At 47.5% G+C, this 19658-nt stretch overlaps 1 protein-coding gene across 3 annotated transcripts in view; it reads left to right on the top strand.

The window, feature by feature from the left end:
- DDX55 (DEAD-box helicase 55) overlaps positions 1–19658 on the top strand; it is a 160864-nt gene that overhangs the window by 139951 nt on the left and 1255 nt on the right. For all 3 annotated transcript variants that reach the window (XM_063964493.1, XM_063964492.1, XM_063964491.1), the window contains exons 11-12: positions 17549–17663; positions 18115–18283. In XM_063964493.1, coding sequence (XP_063820563.1) covers positions 17549–17663; positions 18115–18283 — 284 coding nt within the window. The remainder of the gene's footprint in view (positions 1–17548; positions 17664–18114; positions 18284–19658) is intronic.

Here is a 19658-nt window from a genome sequence, read left to right as displayed (position 1 = left end):
CAGCCTGAGAGGCTGGGGAGCAGTCACACAGGGAAGAAATTTCCAGGGCTTGTGGTCAAGCCTGGAGACATCACTTCACATAAATATCCTGGAGCTAAGGGCCATCTACAATGCTCTAAGCCTAGCAAGACCTCTGCTTCAAGGTCAGCCGTTGCTGATCCAGTCAGACAACATCACGGCAGTCGCCCACGTAAACAGACAGGGCGGCACAAGAAGCAGGAGGGCAATGGCAGAAGTTGCAAGGATTCTTCGCTGGGCGGAAAATCATGTGATAGCACTGTCAGCAGTGTTCATTCCGGGAGTGGACAACTGGGAAGCAGACTTCCTCAGCAGACACGACCTCCACCCGGGAGAGTGGGGACTTCACCCAGAAGTCTTCCACATGATTGTGAACCGTTGGGAAAAACCAAAGGTGGACATGATGGCGTCCCGCCTCAACAAAAAACTAGACAGGTATTGCGCCAGGTCAAGGGACCCTCAGGCAATAGCTGTGGACGCTCTGGTAACACCGTGGGTGTACCAGTCAGTGTATGTGTTCCCTCCTCTGCCTCTCATACCCAAGGTACTGAGAATCATAAGGAGAGGAGTAAGGACTATACTCGTGGCTCCGGATTGGCCAAGAAGGACTTGGTACCCGGAACTTCAAGAGATGCTCACAGAGGACCCGTGGCCTCTACCTCTAAGAAAGGACCTGCTCCAGCAGGGACCCTGTCTGTTCCAAGACTTACCGCGGCTGCGTTTGACGGCATGGCGGTTGAACGCCGGATCCTGAAGGAAAAAGGCATTCCGGATGAAGTCATCCCTACCCTGATCAAAGCCAGGAAGGATGTAACCGTACAGCATTATCACCGTATTTGGCGTAAATATGTTGCGTGGTGCGAGGCCAGGAAGGCCCCTACAGAGGAATTTCAACTGGGTCGTTTCCTGCATTTCCTGCAAACAGGACTGTCTATGGGCCTAAAATTAGGGTCCATTAAGGTTCAAATTTCGGCCCTGTCGATTTTCTTCCAGAAAGAACTGGCTTCAGTTCCTGAAGTTCAGACGTTTGTCAAGGGGGTACTGCATATACAGCCTCCTTTTGTGTCTCCAGTGGCACCTTGGGATCTCAATGTAGTTCTGGGGTTCCTAAAATCACATTGGTTTGAACCACTCACCACTGTGGACTTAAAATATCTCACATGGAAAGTGGTAATGCTGTTGGCCCTGGCTTCAGCCAGGCGTGACTCAGAATTGGCGGCTTTATCCTATAAAAGCCCTTACCTAATTTTTCATACGGACAGGGCAGAATTGAGGACTCGTCCTCAATTTCTCCCTAAGGTGGTTTCAGCGTTTCACTTGAACCAGCCTATTGTGGTACCTGCGGCTACTAGGGACTTGGAGGACTCCAAGTTGCTGGACGTAGTCAGGGCCCTGAAAATATATGTTTCCAGGACGGCTGGAGTCAGAAAATCTGACTCGCTGTTTATCCTGTATGCACCCAACAAGCTGGGTGCTCCTGCTTCTAAGCAGACTATTGCTCGTTGGATTTGTAGTACAATTCAGCTTGCACATTCTGTGGCAGGCCTGCCACAGCCAAAATCTGTAAAAGCCCATTCCACAAGGAAGGTGGGCTCATCTTGGGCGGCTGCCCGAGGGGTCTCGGCTTTACAACTTTGCCGAGCAGCTACTTGGTCAGGGACAAACACGTTTGCTAAATTCTACAAATTTGATACCCTGGCTGAGGAGGACCTGGAGTTCTCTCATTCGGTGCTGCAGAGTCATCCGCACTCTCCCGCCCGTTTGGGAGCTTTGGTATAATCCCCATGGTCCTTACGGAGTTCTCAGCATCCACTAGGACGTCAGAGAAAATAAGAATTTACTTACCGATAATTCTATTTCTCGTAGTCCGTAGTGGATGCTGGGCGCCCATCCCAAGTGCGGATTGTCTGCAATACTTGTACATAGTTATTGTTACAAAAATCGGGTTATTATTGTTGTGAGCCATCTTTTCAGAGGCTCCTCTGTTATCATACTGTTAACTGGGTTCAGATCACAGGTTGTACGGTGTGATTGGTGTGGCTGGTATGAGTCTTTCCCGGGATTCAAAATCCTTCCTTATTGTGTACGCTCGTCCGGGCACAGTATCCTAACTGAGGCTTGGAGGAGGGTCATAGGGGGAGGAGCCAGTGCACACCAGGTAGTCCTAAAGCTTTACTTTTGTGCCCAGTCTCCTGCGGAGCCGCTATTCCCCATGGTCCTTACGGAGTTCCCAGCATCCACTACGGACTACGAGAAATAGAATTATCGGTAAGTAAATTCTTATTTTTACTTCGACAACTTATACCAAAAGCCTCCTGTTGCGTTTCCATATTAGTGCATATTAAAGCAGTGATGCCTCCTCCAACCACATCTGAATCAGGCCCTATGTTAGGACTGTGCATAGACATTTACACTGCCCCTTGCAGCACGAAGGAAGGTGGGAGGGTTTATAAAAATACATGCACTCCTGATGATATATATGAACTAATTAAATACAATCTTACAGCATTTGTTTTATTATGAAGAGAATGTGGCTGCGTCAATTTGGTCACAAAATGTGGTAATCAAACACAAAACAATAGGGTCTATTAGCTAGCATATATGCAGTTTTAAAAAAGGAATACAAAATACTAGTAGATGTCTTACATGTGCATTTAAATTAAGTGTAGTAGTATGGTGCAGTGTTAGCATCACAAATACCCACATAGTAGCTGCATGTTAACTTGGTGTGTAACAATGAAGGAGTTCACACTGTGACTATGATTAGTAGGACCTGAATCAAAGTTAAAAGTGAAGAATAATGAAGATAAAAAAGCCATGTGGGAAATGCAGGGGGTTTAGATGCATTTTGTTTCCATAATGTTTTTCTCTTTCATCCACTGGGGGACACTGGAGATTACACTGGGGTATATAACTTAATGAGATGACGATTGAGCCTGGCACTTTAATTCTTCTAAGAATTGAATGTGGCCTCTTCCCCTCTATACTCCACCTGACTAGGTTTTGATTATGTGCCCAAGGTAGCCGTGTGTGTGTGTGTGTGTGTGTGTGTGTGTGTGTGTGTGTGTGTGTGTGTGTGTGTTATGCAGCCTCTTCCTTTTTTTTTCTATTACATTTGCTATTGGTTTTCTTCCTTCTGAACAGAGACTGCAAGATGCAGCGGTCTTTAGAGTGTGCACCTGCAGTTTCTTTTTTTCTCGGAGTGTTACTATAAGCCTCAACATTTTTTTTATTTTATTTTTCAAATCTTTTTGCGGTTCCAAAGCCCAGACAGTTCAGTCAGGCCTATTTTGAACCTCAAATCATTAAGTGTACATTTGCATTTTCACAGGTTTAAAATGGAATCCTTGCACTCAGTGATCACAAACATGGGACCAGAACAGTTTCTGGTGTCTTTGGACATTTGGGACGCGTACCTGCACATTCTAATTTTGGAACCTAGTCAGGCTTTCCTTCGGTTTGCCATACAGGACTTAATTTCAAATTTTGAGCCCTTCAGCCCCCCCCCAGTGACTTATGTTCCTGGGCGGGATCTTCAACACAACCTTGAGGTAGGTCTTTCTTCCTCTGCACAAAATCTAGGTGATCCAATCCATGGTCAGCAATCTGTATCGTTTCATCTATGCATTCGTTTGCTGCGCAAAGTGGTGGCCTCATTCGAGGAAATTCAGTTTGGCATGTTTCACTCCCAGAAGTTTCAACTAGACCTGTAATCTCAGTGGACGGAATCTCACCTTCACTTTACTTAGCTTATTTATCTCTCTTCATTCAGTCTCTCTTTTCACTCTCTTCTTTGGTGGTTGAATGGCGATCACATGGGGGCTGGTTGCCCATTCGCGATGTGGGATTGGATCTTAGTGACCACGGACGATAGTTTATGGTGCTGGGGGGCTATGGTCAAGCAGTTTGTTTCAAGAACAGTGGTCTCGCCATGAGGCTATGTTGCCAATCAGTGTTGTGGAACTCAGAGCAATACTTAGTACATTGGCGGTGGCATTTCGTCTCCTCCGGGGTGTCTGAGTACAGTCGAACAATGCCACGGCAGCGGCGACTATAAATTGCCAAAGATATCTTGTAACTTGTAACCGTTTTGCAATGTTGGATGCTACGCGCATTTTGGAGTGAGTGAAGAAGCACTTTCTGTGACGCTTCCAGCTAGTATATGTTCCCACCATTACTTCTTCCCAGGATCCTAAAACCAATCAAGCAGGTGCGCACGACAGTCATGCAGATTGTTCCGTTGGTCTTTGTATTCAGACCTCCTTCTGCTTCTACAAGATTATCCCTAACCTCTGCTGCTTCGTCGCGACCTCCTTGCAGCTAGGTCCTTTCGTTTACCCAACCTTCCCTTGTCTTCATTTAACGGTGTGGCTGTTGAAGCCTCGATTCTGAGATATAAGGGCATTCCTGAATCGGTGATCCCAACCTTGATTAAGCCTGCTTTGGTGACACAATATCACCGTGGTTGGTGTGCGGTCTTTCAGTCTCTCCCGTCATCTTCCGCTCCTTCAGGCGGGAGTGGATGCAGGTCTCCGGCTGGCTTCTTTGAGGGTTCATGTTTCTGTCTTTTCTTTTTTTTCCCTCATACGTCCTAGAGGATGCTGGGGTCATTTCAAGAACCATTGGGTATAGACGGGATCCGCCGGAGACATGGGCACTTTAAGACTTTCAAAGGGGTGTGAACTGGCTCCTCCCTCTATGCCCCTCCTCCAGACTCCAGTTTTAGAATTGTGCCCAGGCAGACTGTATGCACTCTAAGGAGCTCTACTGAGTTTCTCTGAAAAAGACTTATGTTAGGTTTTTTATTTTCAGAGAGACTGCTGGCAACAATCTCCCTGCTTCGTGGGACTTAGGGGAGAGAAGTCAGACCTACTTCCAGTGAGTTAAAGGCTCTGCTTCTTGGCTACAGGACACCATTAGCTCCTGAGGGTTTGGAACACTAGGTACGCGTAGGGGTTCATTCCCAGAGCCCACCGTCGCCCCCTTGCAGAGCCAGAAGTCAGAAGACAGGTGAGTAGAAGAAGAACAGAAGACTTCAGTGATGGCTTTGAGGTACCGCACAGCGATCGAACTGCGCGCCATGCTCCCACACACAACGGCAATACAGGGTGCAGGGAGTGGGGGGGCCCTGGGCAGCATATACAAACATCATATGAGACTGGCAAAGAGTGGTATAAGTGCCTAGGCACTAAATTCTAACCCCCGCCAGTATAAATATGCCAAAAAAAAAATAGCGGGCTGAAACGCGCCATTAAGGGGGCGGGGCTTAGCCCTCACAGCTCTACTCAGCGCCATTTTCTCTTCAGAGTTGCAGAGACGCTGGTCCTTCCTCAACACTGCTGTACTAGTAACGGTGCAAAACGGGTGTGGGGGGGGGCACGGTTAGTTTGGTGCTAAATAAGTAAATTATATAAGCGCTACAGGTCTGAGGCAATATAGAAGAGTTTCAGAACCGGGATAAGCGCTGGGTTGTGAGCTGGCAAACTCCCTTTGTGTTTCTCTGACAGGCTTTACTGTGGGTCTGTCCCCTATATGCCCAGGGTGTCTGTAGGTGTCGGTACACGTGTGTCGGCATGTCTGAGGCTGAGTGCTCTTCCCAGGAGGAGACTGTATTAGGGACAGAAACGGCTGTGGGAGTGAACCTGTCGGCACCGCCGACTCCTGATTGGGTAAATGTGTTGAATGCTTTGAATGCTAACGTGGCTCTTATTAGTAAGAGATTAGATAAATCTGAGTCTCAAAACCAGGCATGGAAGAAATCTGTGGAGGTTGTGTTATCACAAGTCCAGACCCCCTCGGGGTCACATAAGCGTTCGTTTGCTCAGTTGGCAGACAGATACCGACACGGACGCTGACTCCAGTGTCGACTAGAGTGATACCAGAGCATTCAGTACATGATTGTGGCGATAAAAGACGTATTACATATCACTGAGGACCCTACTGTTCCTGATAAAAGGGTCTGTATGTTTAAGGGAAAGAAACCTGAGGTAACGTTTCCTCCCTCTCATGAACTGAGTACTCTTTTTGAAAAGCTGTGTGGGAAAATCCTGACAGTTTCACATTCCCAAAAGGATTCCGGGGGTGTATCCCTTTCCCTCTGGGGATAGAGAAAAGTGGGAGTCACCCCCCATTGTGGACAAGGCTCTATCACGGTTGTCTAAAAAGGTGGCTCTACCGTCTCCTGACACGGCAGCCCTTAAGGATCTTGCGGATCGTAGACCGGAAAATACGTTAAAATCCATTTACGTTACCACAGGTGCACTACTCAGACCAACCATTGCATCTGCGTGGGTGAGTAGTGCTATCGAGAAGTGGGCAGATAACTTGTCATCTGATATAGATACCCTGGATAGGGATAGCATCCGTTTAACGCTGGGTTATATCAGGGACGCTGCAGCCTACCTAAAGGAAGCGGCGAGAGATATTGGCCTGTTGGGATCAAAGGCCAATGCCATGGCTGTTTCAGCTAGGAGGGCATTGTGGATTCATCAGTGGAATGCTGATGCTGACTCTAAAAAAGCTATGGAGTCTCTACCGTATAAAGGTGGTGTATTGTTTGGTGACGGCCTCGCTGATTTGGTATCTCTGGCTACCGCGGGTAAGTCGTCTTTTCTGCCTTATGTTCCTCCACAACAAAAGAAAGCTCACCACTATTAGATGCAGTCCTTTCGGCCAAATATATACAAAAAAGGCCAAGCTTATTCCTTCCTTGCTAATAGAAGAAGAGGAAAAGGTGTAAAGATCTCCGGCCGTAGCGGGTTCCCAGGATCAGAAGTCCTCCCCGGCTTCTGCCAAATCCACCGCATGACGCTGGGACTCCTCTGCGGAAGTCCGCACCGGTGGGGGCACGTCTCAAATTCTTCAGTCAGTTCTGGGTTCGTTCGGACCTGGACCCATGGGTATTAGAAATAGTGTCCCAGGGGTACAAACTAGAGTTTCAAGACGTTCCCCCTCGTCGATTTTTCAAATCGGCCTTACCAGCTTCTCTTCCGGACAAGGAGGTAGTATGCGATGCAATACAAAAGTTGTGTCAAAATCAAGTCATTATCAGGGTTCCCCCGTCACAACAGGGAGAAGGCTTTTATTCGAGTCTGTTTGTGGTCCTGAAGCCGGACCAATTCTGAACCTAAAATCCCTCAATTTCTACCTAAGAAAATTCAAATTCAAGATGGAATCTCTCCGAGCAGTGATCTCCAGTCTGGAGGAAGGGGATTTTATGGTGTTGGTCGACATTAAGGATGCCTACTTACACGTCCCCATATATCCTCCGCATCAGGCTTACCTGAGGTTTGCCATTCAGGATTGTCATTACCAATTTCAGACATTGCCGTTTGATCTGTCCACGGCTCCGAGGATTTTCACCAAGGTAATGGCGGAAATGATGGTTCTCCTGCGCAAGCAAGGAGTCACAATTATCCCATACTTGGACGATCTCCTGATAAAGGCGAGATCCAAGGACAAACTGGTGCAGGGCATTAAGCTCTCCCTGACAGTTCTGCAACAACATGGTTGGCTCCTAAACTTGCCAAAGTCACAGTTAATTCCGACGAAACGGCTGTCGTTTTTGGGAATGATTCTGGACACAGAATTACAGTGAGTCTTACTTCCAGTGGAAAAGGCTCTAGAAATTCAGAGTCTGGTCAAACAAATTCTGAAACCAGTGAGCGTGTCAATCCTTCAGTGCACTCGATTGTTGGGGAAGATGGTGGCGGCCTACGAGGCCATTCAATTTGGCAGATTCCATGCCAGAGTGTTTCAGTGGGACCTGTTGGACATGCACCGGAAAATAATCCTGTCCTCCAAGACCAGAATCTCACTCCTGTGGTGGTTGCACAGTTCTCACCTCCTAGAGGGACGCAGATTCGGGATCCAGGACAGGATCCTGGTGACCACGGATGCGAGTCTACGTGGCTGGGGAGCAGTCACACAGGGGGAAACCTTCCAGGGAAGAGGGTCAAGCCAGGAAATTTGTCTACACATTAACGTTCTGGAGTTAAGGGCCATTTACAACGGCCTTCTTCAAGCGGAACATCTTCGCAATCTGCCCGTCCTAATCCAGTCGGACAATATAACGGCAGTAGCACACATAAACCGTCAGGGCGGAACAAAAAGCAGAGCGGCAATGGCAGAGGCCACAAAGTTCTCAACTGGGCGGAAAGACATACAAGCGCTCTGTCAGCGATCTTCATTCCAGGAGTGGACATCTGGGAAGCAGACTTCCTCAGCAGACACGATCTCCATCCAGGAGAGTGGGGTCTTCATCAAGAGATCTTTGCAGAAGTGACAAGTCGTTGGGGAATTCCTCAAATAGACATGATGGTGTCTCACCTCAACAAGAAACTTCAGAGATATTGTTCCAGGTCGAGGGACCCTCAAGCAATAGCAGGGGACGCCCTAGTGACACCATGGGTGTTTCAGTCGGTGTATGTTTTCCCTCCGCTTCCACTCATTCCAAAGGTGCTACCGATCATAAGAAGAACAAAGGTTCAGGCAATCCTCATTGTTCCGGACTGGCCAAGGAGAGCTTGGTATCCAGATCTTCAGGAATTACTCATAGGAGATCCCTGGCCTCTTCCTCTACGAGAGGATCTGTTACAGCAGGGGACCTGCGTATATCAAGACTTACCGCGGCTACGTTTGACGTTTTGGCGGTTGAACGCCGGATCCTAGCCCGAAAGGGTATTCCCAGTGAAGTCATTCCCACACTTCTTCAGGCTAGAAAAGGAGTGACGGTGAAACATTACCACCGTATTTGGAGAAAATATGTGTCTTGGTGTGAATCCAAGAAGGCTCCTACAGAAGAGTTTCAGTTGGGTGTTTTCTCCATTTTCTACAAGCCGGTGTGGATGCGGGCCTAAAGTTGGGCTCAATTAAAGTTCAAATTTCAGCTTTATCGATTTTCTTCCAAAACAATTGGCCTCCCTTCCAGAAGTTAAGACCTTCGTGAAAGGCGTGTTGCACATCCAACCTCCCTTTGTGCCCCTGTGGCACCATGGGATCTTAACGTGGTGTTGCAATACTTTCAATCTCATCGATTTGAACCTTTACAGAAGGTAGAGTTGAAGTTCCTTACTTGGAAAGTGGTCATGCTGTTGGCCTTGGCATCCGCAAGGCAGGTGTCTGAATTTGCGGCTTTGTCTCACAAAAGCCCTTATTTAATCTTCCGTGAAGATGGAGCAGAGTTGAGGACTCGTCAGCAGTTTCTGCCGAAAGTGGTTTAGTCGTTCCACTTGAACCAACCTATTGTGGTGCCTGTGGCCACTGATGCCTTGCTGGAATCAAAGTTTCTCGATGTAGTAAGAGCTTTGAAAATTTATGTCGCCAGAACGGCTCAGTTTAGGAAAACAGAGGCTCTGTTTGTCCTGTATGCTCACAATAAAATTGGGGCTCCTGCTTCCAAGCAGACTATTGCGCGCTGGATCTGTCATACGATTCAGCAGACTCACTCTACGGCTGGATTGCCGTTACTGAACTTGGTAAAGGCCCATTCCACTAGGAAGGTGTGCTCGTCCTGGGCGGCTGCCCGGGGTGTCTCGGCATTACAACTTTGCAGAGCAGCTACTTGGTCGGGTTCAAACACCTTTGCGAAGTTCTACAAGTTTGATACCCTGGCTAATGAGGACCTCATGTTTGGTCAATCCGTGCTGCAGAGTCATCCGCACTCTCCCGCCCGTTCTGGAGCTTTGGTATAAACCCCATGGTTCCTGAAGTGACCCCAGCATCCTCTAGGACGTATGAGAAAATAGGATTTTAATACCTACCGGTAAATCCTTTTCTCTTAGTCCGTAGAGGATGCTGGGTGCCCGTCCCAGTGCGTACTGTATCTGCAGTTATCAGTTGTGGTTGAACACGTGTTGTGTTACGTTTATAGTCAGCCTGTTGCTGTTCATGCCGTTGACTTGCGTTGTGTTAAATGCCATATTGTACGGCGTGCTTGAGGTGTGAGCTGGTGTGTATCTCACCTTAGTTTAAAAATAAATCCTTTTCCTCTAAATGTCTGTCTCCCTGGGCACAGTTCCTATAACTGGAGTCTGGAGGAGGGGCATAGAGGGAGTAGCCAGTTCACACCCCTTTGAAAGTCTTAAAGTGCCCATGACTCCTGCGGATCCCGTCGATACCCCATGGTTCTTGAAGTGACCCCAGCATCCTCTACGGACTAAGAGAAAAGGATTTACCGGTAGGTATTAAAATCCTATTTTTTTTTCCCAACGCTGGTTAGCTTTGATTCCAGAAATCCCGAACTTTCTAAAGGAAGTTCTTTTATGTTCATCTGCATTTTATTCCTCCTATGGCACTATGGGATTTTAAATTGGTTTTACAGTTTCTTCAGTTGACTATGTTTGAACCTTTGGAGTCGGGTGGACTTTAAATAGTTGTTGTGGAAAATGGCCTTGCTTTTGGCCCTTGCATCAGCTCGGAGAGTGCTGGAATTTGTCGCCTTATCATGCCGCTCTCCCTATCTTGTTTTTCATGGTGATCGAGCTGAGCTCTGTTAGTGTTCACTCTAGCAGTAGGGCAGGGCAGGGCGCCGGAGCCAATCTACGTACTACAAGTGGGCGGTTCAGCCCACAGATGGGGGACGTGGCCGGCCGGCGGCGTCACTCTTGGGGGTGTGCCCAGCACCTACGGAAGTGCTGGGCTTCCCCAAAGCACACTCACAGCGTGAATGGATGCCGCACGTATGCGCACGGCATCTTTACACGCTGGGAGGACAGAAAGCCAGCGGCTGTTTTAGCAGGGTGGGTTTTGCCCTTAAAAAATCGGGCAGGCGCCCTGCTAAAACAGCCTAGCGTGAACACTATCTGTCCGAAGCCTTCTTTTCTACCTATGGTTGTTTTGATCTTTCACATTTATCAACCTATTGTGGTTCCAGGTTTCTCGTCTAACGATGCCTTTTCCTACTCTTTGGATGCTGTTCGGGCTCTTCAGGTTTATGTTGCTTGTACCACTTTTATACAGAAAACGGATTCTCTTTGTCATCTATGATTCCCATAAGCGGGTCTGGCCTGCTTCTAAACAGACTATTTCCAGGTGAATTTGTATGGTTATCTGTGTAGCCTGTGTTTCTCTAACGTCCTAGAGGATGCTGGGACTCAGTAAGCACCATGGGGATAGACGGGCTCCGCAGGAGACATGGGCACTTTAAGAAAGATTTAGGATCTGGGTGTGCACTGGCTCCTCCCTCTATGCCCCTCCTCCAGACCTCAGTTTGATACTGTGCCCGGTGGAGACTGGGTGCTTTCAGGGAGCTCTCCTGAGTTTCCTGTAAAAGAAAGTATTTTAGTTAGGTTTTTTATTTTCAGGGAGCCTGCTGGCAACAGACTCCCTGCATCGAGGGACTGAGGAGAGAGAAACAGACCCACTTCTCTGAGTTTCAGGGCTCTGTTTCTTAGGCTGCTGGACACCATTAGCTCCAGAGGGATCGGTACGCAGGTCTCACACTCGCCGTCCGTCCCAGAGCCGCGCCACCGTCCTCCTCGCAGAGCCGGAAGAAAGAAGCCGAGTGAGTATGTGAGGAAGAGACTTCAGAGGCGGCAGAAGATATGATCTTCATAAGAGGTAACGCACAGCAGTGAAGCGGTGCGCCATTGCTCCCATTCACCTCAGACACTTCGGTCACTGTAAGGGCGCAGGGGGGGTGCCCTGGGCAGCAATAAACACCTCAGGTGGCAAATACACATATATACATGTACAGCTGGGCACTGTACATGTATAAAAAGAGCCCCCGTCATGTTGTTAGTAAATTTGAGTGGGACAGAAGCCCTCCGCCGAGGGGGCGGGGCTTCTCCCTCAGCACTCACCAGCTCCATTTTTTCTCCACAGCACCGCTGAGAGGAAGGTCCCCGGACTCTCCCCTGCTTGACACACGGTGAAAGAGGGTTTTAAAGTAGAGGGGGGGGGGGGGGGCACATAATTGGCGCATATACATTATACATAAGCGCTACTGGGTCATATAGCGCTGGGGTGTGTGCTGGCATACTCTCTCTCTGTCTCTCCAAAGGGCCTGGTGGGTTACCTGTCTTCAGAAAAGAGCTTCCCTGTGTGTGTGTGTGTGTGGTGTGTCGGTACGCGTGTGTCGACATGTCTGAGGTTGAAGGCTCACCTAAGGAGGAGGGGGAGTGTATGAATATTAGGTCTCCGTCGGCAGCGCAGACACCTGACTGGATGGATATGTGGAATGTTTTAAGTGCTAATGTTAATTTATTGCACAAAAGATTAGACAAAGCTGTCCCTATGTCGCCGGGACCTTCGGGGTCTCAGAAGCGCCCACTATCCCAAATAGTTGACACAGATACCGACACGGATTCAGACTCCAGTGTCGACTACGATGATGCAAAATTGCAGCCAAGGGTGGCTAAATGTATTCGATATATGATTATCGCAATTAAAGTTGTTTTGCGAATTACTGAGGAACCCCCCTGTCCCTGACACGAGGGTACACATGTATAAGGGAAAGAAACCTGAGGTCACCTTTCCCTCCTCACATGAGCTGAACGAATTATGCGAAAAAGCGTGGGAAACTCCAGACAAAAAACTGCAGATTCCCAAAAGGATTCTAACAGCGTATCCTTTCCCGTCACAGGACAGAATACGGTGGGAATCCTCCCCTAGGGTAGACAAAGCTTTGACACGCTTATCAAAAAAGATAGCGATCCCGTCCCAAGATACGGCTACCCTCAAGGATCCTGCTGACCGCAAGCAGGAGGTTACCTTGAAGTCCATTTACACTCATTCTGGTACGTTGCTCAGGCCGGCAATTGCGTCGGCCTGGGTTTGTAGTGCTGTAGCAGCATGGACAGATTCTTTATCAGCGGATATTGAGACCGTTGATAAGGATACCATTTTAATGACCCTAGGGCATATAAAAGATGCGGTCTTATATATGAGGGATGCTCAAAGAGACATTAGTTTACTGGGTTCCAGAATAAACGCTATGTCCATTTCTGCTAGGCGAGTCTTATGGACCCGACAGTGGACGGGGGATGCCGACTCAAAGAGGCATATGGAGTTTTTGCCGTACAAGGGTGAGGAATTGTTTGGAGAGGGCCTCTCGGACCTCGCCTCCCCAGCTACGGCAGGTAAATCGTATTTTTTGCCTTATGTTCCCTCACAATCTAAGAAAGCGCATCATTATCAAATGCAGTCCTTTCGTTCAAATAAAAGCAAAAGAGTACGTGGATCGTCCTTTCTTGCCAGGGGTAAGGGCAGAGGAAAAAAGCTGCACAACACAGCTGGTTCCCAGGAACAGAAGTCCTCCCCGGCCTCTGCAAAATCCACCGCATGACGCTGGGGCTCCCCTGAGGGAGTCCGCTCCAGTGGGGGCACGTCTTCGACTTTTCAGCCACATCTGGGTTCAATCACAGGTGGATCCCTGGGCAATGGAAAATGTGTCCCAGGGATACAGGCTGGAATTCGAAGAGGTGCCGCCTCGCCGTTTTTTCAAATCGGCGCTACCAACTTCTCCCCTGGAAAGGGAGATAGTGTTACAGGCGATTCAAAAATTGTGTCTTCAACAAGTGGTGGCCGAGGTTCCCCTGCTTCAGAGGGGGAAGGGGTACTACTCAACCCTGTTTGTGGTCACGAAACCGTACGGTTCGGTCAGACCCATTTTGAATTTAAAATCCCTCAACCTTTACTTAAAACGGTTCAAGTTCAAGATGGAATCGCTCAGAGCGGTCATCGCCAGCCTGGAAGAGGGGGATTTTATGGTATCGCTGGACATAAAGGATGCATACCTGCATGTTCCCATATATCCTCCTCATCAGGCGTACCTGAGATTTGCGATACACGATTGTCATTACCAATTTCAGACGTTGCCGTTTGGGCTTTCCACGGCCCCGAGAATTTTCACCAAGGTAATGGCGGAAATGATGGTACTCCTGCGAAAGCAGGGTGTCACAATTATCCCGTACTTGGACGATCTCCTCATAAAAGCGAGATCACGGGAGAAGTTGCAGAACAGCGTATCCCTTTCACTGAAGGTGTTACAGCGACACGGCTGGATTCTCAATATTCCAAAGTCGCAGCTGGATCCTACGACGCGCCTGTCCTTCTTGGGCATGATTCTGGACACAGACCAGAAAAGGGTTTTTCTTCCGGAAGAAAAAGCGCAGGAACTCATGACTCTAGTCGAGAACCTGTTGAAGCCGAAACAAGTGTCAGTGCATCATTGCACTCAAGTCCTAGGAAAAATGGTGGCGACATACGAAGCCATTCCTTTCGGCAGGTTCCATGCAAGGACTTTCCAGTGGGACCTATTGGACAAATGGTCCGGGTCACATCTGCACATGTATCAGCGGATAACCCTGTCCCCCAGGGCCAGGGTTTCTCTCCTGTGGTGGCTGCAGAGTGCTCACCTTCTAGAGGGCCGCAGGTTCGGCATTCAGGATTGGATCCTGGTGACCACGGATGCGAGCCTCCGCGGTTGGGGAGCAGTCACACAGGGAAGAAATTTCCTAGGCCTTTGGTCAAGTCAAGATACTTATCTTCACATCAACATCCTAGATCTGAGGGCCATATTCAACGCCCTACGTCAAGCGGAGACCTTACTTCGCGACCGACCGGTGATGATTCAGTCGGACAACGTCACCGCAGTAGCTCATGTAAACCGCCAAGGTGGCACAAGGAGCAGAGTGGCGATGGCGGAAGCCACCAGAATTCTTCGCTGGGCGGAGAATCATGTAAGTGCACTGTCAGCAGTGTTCATTCCGGGAGTGGACAACTGGGAAGCAGACTTCCTCAGCCGACACGACCTGCATCCAGGAGAGTGGGGACTTCATCAGGAAGTCTTCGCACAGATTGCAAGTCGGTGGGGATTGCCTCAAATAGACATGATGGCGTCCCGTCTCAACAAAAAGCTACAAAGGTATTGTGCCAGGTCAAGAGATCCTCAGGCGGTAGCTGTGGACGCCATAGTGACACCGTGGGTGTTCCAGTCGGTCTATGTATTTCCTCCTCTTCCTCTCATACCCAAGGTGTTGAGAATAATAAGAAAAACAGGAGTGAGAACAATACTCATTGTTCCGGATTGGCCACGAAGGACCTGGTATCCGGATCTGCAGGAAATGCTCACAGAAGATCCGTGGCCTCTTCCTCTAAGACAGGACCTGTTGCAACAGGGTCCCTGTCTGTTCCAAGACTTACCGCGGTTGCGTTTGACGGCATGGCGGTTGAACGCCGGATCCTAGCGGAAAAAGGTATTCCGGATGAAGTCATTATTACGCTAATACAGGCTAGGAAGGGCGTGACAGCTAAACATTATCACCGGATATGGCGAAAATATGTTTCTTGGCGCGAGGCCAGGAATGCTCCTACGGAAGAATTCCATCTAGGCCGTTTTCTTCACTTCCTACAGCTTAGAGTGAATTTGGGCCTAAAGTTAGGCTCCATTAAAGTTCAGATTTCGGCCTTATCCATTTTCTTTCAAAAGGAATTGGCCTCTCTGCCTGAAGTACAGACTTTTGTGAAGGGAGTACTGCATATTCAGCCTCCTTTTGTGCCTCCGGTGGCGCCTTGGGACCTTAACGTGGTGTTAAGTTTTCTTAAGTCACATTGGTTTGAACCACTTCAAACAGTTGAAATATCTCACTTGGAAGGTGGTCATGTTGTTAGCCTTGGCTTCGGCTAGGCGAGTTTCGGAATTGGCGGCTTTATCGCATAAAAGCCCCTATCTGGTTTTCTATATGGATAGAGCGGAATTGCGGACCCGTCCTCAATTCCTACCTAAGGTGGTCTCATCCTTTCATATGAACCAACCTATTGTCGTGCCTGTGGCTACACGGGACTTGGAGGATTCCGAGTCCCTTGATGTGGTCAGGGCTTTGAAGATTTACGTGGCCAGAACGGCTAGGATCAGAAAAACAGAAGCACTGTTTGTCCTATATGCAGCCAACAAGGTTGGCGGCCCTGCTTCAAAGCAGACTATTGCTCGCTGGATCTGTAACACGATTCAGCAGGCGCATTCTACGGCAGGATCGCCGTTACCAAAATCGGTTAAGGCCCATTCCACTAGGAAGGTGGGCTCGTCTTAGGCGGCTGCCCGAGGGGTCTCGGCACTACAGCTGTGCCGAGTTGCTACTTGGTCGGGGTCAAACACCTTTGCAAAGTTCTATAAGTTTGATACCCTGGCTGAGGAGGACCTCCTGTTTGCTCAATCGGTGCTGCAGAGTCATCCACACTCTCCCGCCCGTTTGGGAGCTTTGGTATAATCCCCATGGTCCTTACGGAGTCCCAGCATCCTCTAGGACGTTAGAGAAAATAAGATTTTAAACCTACCGGTAAATCTTTTTCTCGTAGTCCGTAGAGGATGTTGGGCGCCCGTCCCAAGTGCGGACTATTTCTGCAAGACTTGTATATAGTTGTTGCTTTCATAAGGGTTATGTTATAGTTTCGTACGTTATGGACCGATGATATGTTGTTGTTCATACTGTTAACTAGATTGTATATCACAGGTTTTACGGTGTGGCTGGTATGAATCTTGCCCGTAGATTAACTAAAATCCTTTCCTCGTACTGTCCGTCTCCTCTGGGCACAGTTTCTCTAACTGAGGTCTGGAGGAGGGGCATAGAGGGAGGAGCCAGTGCACACCCAGATCCAAAGTATTTCTTAAAGTGCCCATGTCTCCTGCGGAGCCCGTCTATCCCCATGGTCCTTACGGAGTCCCAGCATCCTCTACGGACTACGAGAAAATGATTTACTGGTAGGTTTAAAATCTTATTTTCCGGTGGTTGCCCTCCACCTGTGTCTATTTAGCTACATTTCACTTGGTCAGTTGGTGCCTCTTGGACTGTGCAACGTGGGTCTTCTGCTGATCAGCTCTGTTGTGCTGCCTTCTGGTTCTCTGTGAACACCTTTGTCAAGTTTTATAGGTTTGATACATTTGCGTCCAAGGATTTGCACATCTGGTCCTGCAGGTTTCTTCAGCGCCTTCCCGTCCGAGAGGGCTGCTTTGGGATGGCCCTAGTCTCTAGTATAATCTCCAGTATACCCTAGAGAATGAGGCAAAAACAGGATTTTGATACTTACCGATAAATCCATTTCTCAGATTCCATCTCTGGACTCTGGATGCCCTCCCAACACTGTTATATTGTCTGCAGTGTGTTGCCCACTTGTTATTGCTTGCTTTGATGGACTGCAGTGTGCTTTTTGTGGTGTTTTGTTTGGTGAATTTAAAATCTTTTGTTTGGGGTCCTATGGGCCACATTTGTGTAATTCTTCTTTCTATTTTTTGCCTTTTTCTCCTCTCCGTCTCCACTTGGGCTAGTTAATCGTAACTGAGTCAGGTGGGGTATAGAGTGGTAGAAGCAACATTCAGTTCCTAAAAAAATTAAAATGCCAGGTTTCACTCATCACCCATCTATACCCCAGTGTTACCCATCGAATCAGAGAAATGGATTTATTGGTAAGTACCAAAATCCTGTTGTTGGGGCCAGGACAAAGAATTTTTGGAGCACCTCTCTATTTGAAAGTGTTTATTATTAAACCAGAACATTATATGCAGCCTCATACAGATGTCATGCTTTTCTTTCAGTGCCTTTGTTCATCGATGTGGACGCACAGCACGGATTGGTCATCATGGCAGCGCTCTTGTGTTTTTGCTTCCTATGGAAGAATCCTATGTCCGTTTTCTTTCAATAAACCAGAAGGTACCCTGTTTGTTTAAAAACATTTTTAAAAAAAAAAAAAAGAACCTATTGGGAGAGGAAACTGGATTGTTTTAATGTTTTTTTGTGCTTTATGCCATCAACCTATGATTCTGCTTTCTATTTTCGTATAACTACACAGCAGCCCTTTATATTAAGAAAGTGCTAACATATCCCCTAAACGCATACAGGTTTTCTTGATTTAGGGTAGAGCATAATGTCAATGTGCCATTTGTTATTATGGGATGTTATGTATACTATTATTTTATGCTACACCATAGCTCCTCTGCATGTCCAGTAGCACAAATAGGAAACACAGGCTTCTGTAGTGCAAACTGCAATTGCTTTGGCTTCATGTATATTTTCTATCCTATTTCTACAACTCCTGTCCCAGACACTGTACAGCTGCTGTTATTGTTGCCAGTCACTCACGTACTATACTTGCAATCCACAGTGTCCACTGCAGGAAATGACAGAATTGATGTGTACGGTGGATCATTTACCAAAGCTGAAGTCCATGGCAATGAGTGATCGGGCAATGTTTGAGAAAGGCATGAAAGCGTTTGTCTCCTATGTACAAGCTTATGCCAAACACGAGTGCAGCTTAATATTTCAAGTGAAAGGTACAAAATCTATAAGGCTCATCAAACATCTGTCCTTGTTTATGTAGCATGACTCTGCTCAATACAGGTGTTATTTAAATTAATGTATGATTCAGTAGTATACGGTCAGATTCTTTATGAAAAATGTCAGTTTCCATCATGGCAGGCAAAATATTGAGTTTTGGATATAATAGCACCGAGGCCTGTAGGTTGCTTCATTCCCACTATGTTCCTCCTTCCAGACTTGGAGTTGGTGTCTATTGGCGGATACCTCTGAGTTCACGTAATTTGCTGAGCAAATGGGTACATAGCAAGAAAACAACTGAGCACAATTAGCTAATTAAAGTCTGTCTGATTTTTTTTTTTTTTTTTCTGTTTTCACGGAGTAATTCAGAGAAGCATTAGCAAATCATTCTGAGGGCTGCAGGATAAGCTTGGGTTGCAATGTATATTTAGACCGATATGTAATGGCCTGCGAGTTGCAGTAACCAGCACAATTCCAGCGATTAACTCCTAAATTTAAAAGGCAAAACCAGATCAGTGACAATGTAGTTATGTGGAGAGTCGAGCGAGAGGCACACATGAAGATAGGGCCAAACTATTGGTGGGCCCAGAATAGTCCATTCCACAGGAATCCAATGCACATGAAGCTGGGTGCAGGTGCCAACGTATCGCTTCATCATGTGACTGCTGATGACTTGCTAGTCCAAGGGAACAGTATATCAAAGAGAATGTTTTCAAGGGGTATTAACTCAAATATGTTATCTTTTGTCTTCCCTAAACAATATGGATCAATATGTCCTGTTTTGGACCTCAGATTCCTTTGATAGCATTCATAAGGCTTGTAGATTGCAGGAATTGCTGCTCTGAGTACACAGACAGAATTTCTCTTCATCAATTGCAAGAGCTCTTTCCTCCATGTTCTGATCTGTCCAACTGTTATAGTCAAGCAGGTAACCTTAGCGAGAGACTAAGGAACAGAAACTTTATGCACTTAGGACCTAATTTATAGTATCACGGTATTGAGGAAAAAAAAATTTTTATGTTCGCATGCACAGAGATCAGCCTGCACAAATCCTGATCTGTTATTTTGCCTGCAGTGCTCCCCAGGCGCAGCATGACTGATGTGCTTTGGCAGTTTGAGGTGTGGAGCGGGGGCTGTGACTGGGAGTGTTTTATACTACTCAGTGATAGGTCAACACCCAACATCACTGCTCCATCTACTCAATAACAGATGTTTTAAAATATCGCCACTGTTTACAGTAATTTTTTTTAAGTACTATAAAAGACCAAAGGTCAAGATTTCCTATAAATGAAATGCCATTAGTCATTAGCAGTGGCACATTCCAAATAGCGCAAAAGGGCCCTACACATTGATTGACCTCCATGATGGCGG

The sequence above is a fragment of the Pseudophryne corroboree genome, chromosome 1, assembly GCF_028390025.1.
Source record: "Pseudophryne corroboree isolate aPseCor3 chromosome 1, aPseCor3.hap2, whole genome shotgun sequence".
Taxonomy (NCBI): domain Eukaryota; kingdom Metazoa; phylum Chordata; class Amphibia; order Anura; family Myobatrachidae; genus Pseudophryne; species Pseudophryne corroboree.
This window is presented reverse-complemented; position numbering and strand designations above follow the sequence as displayed.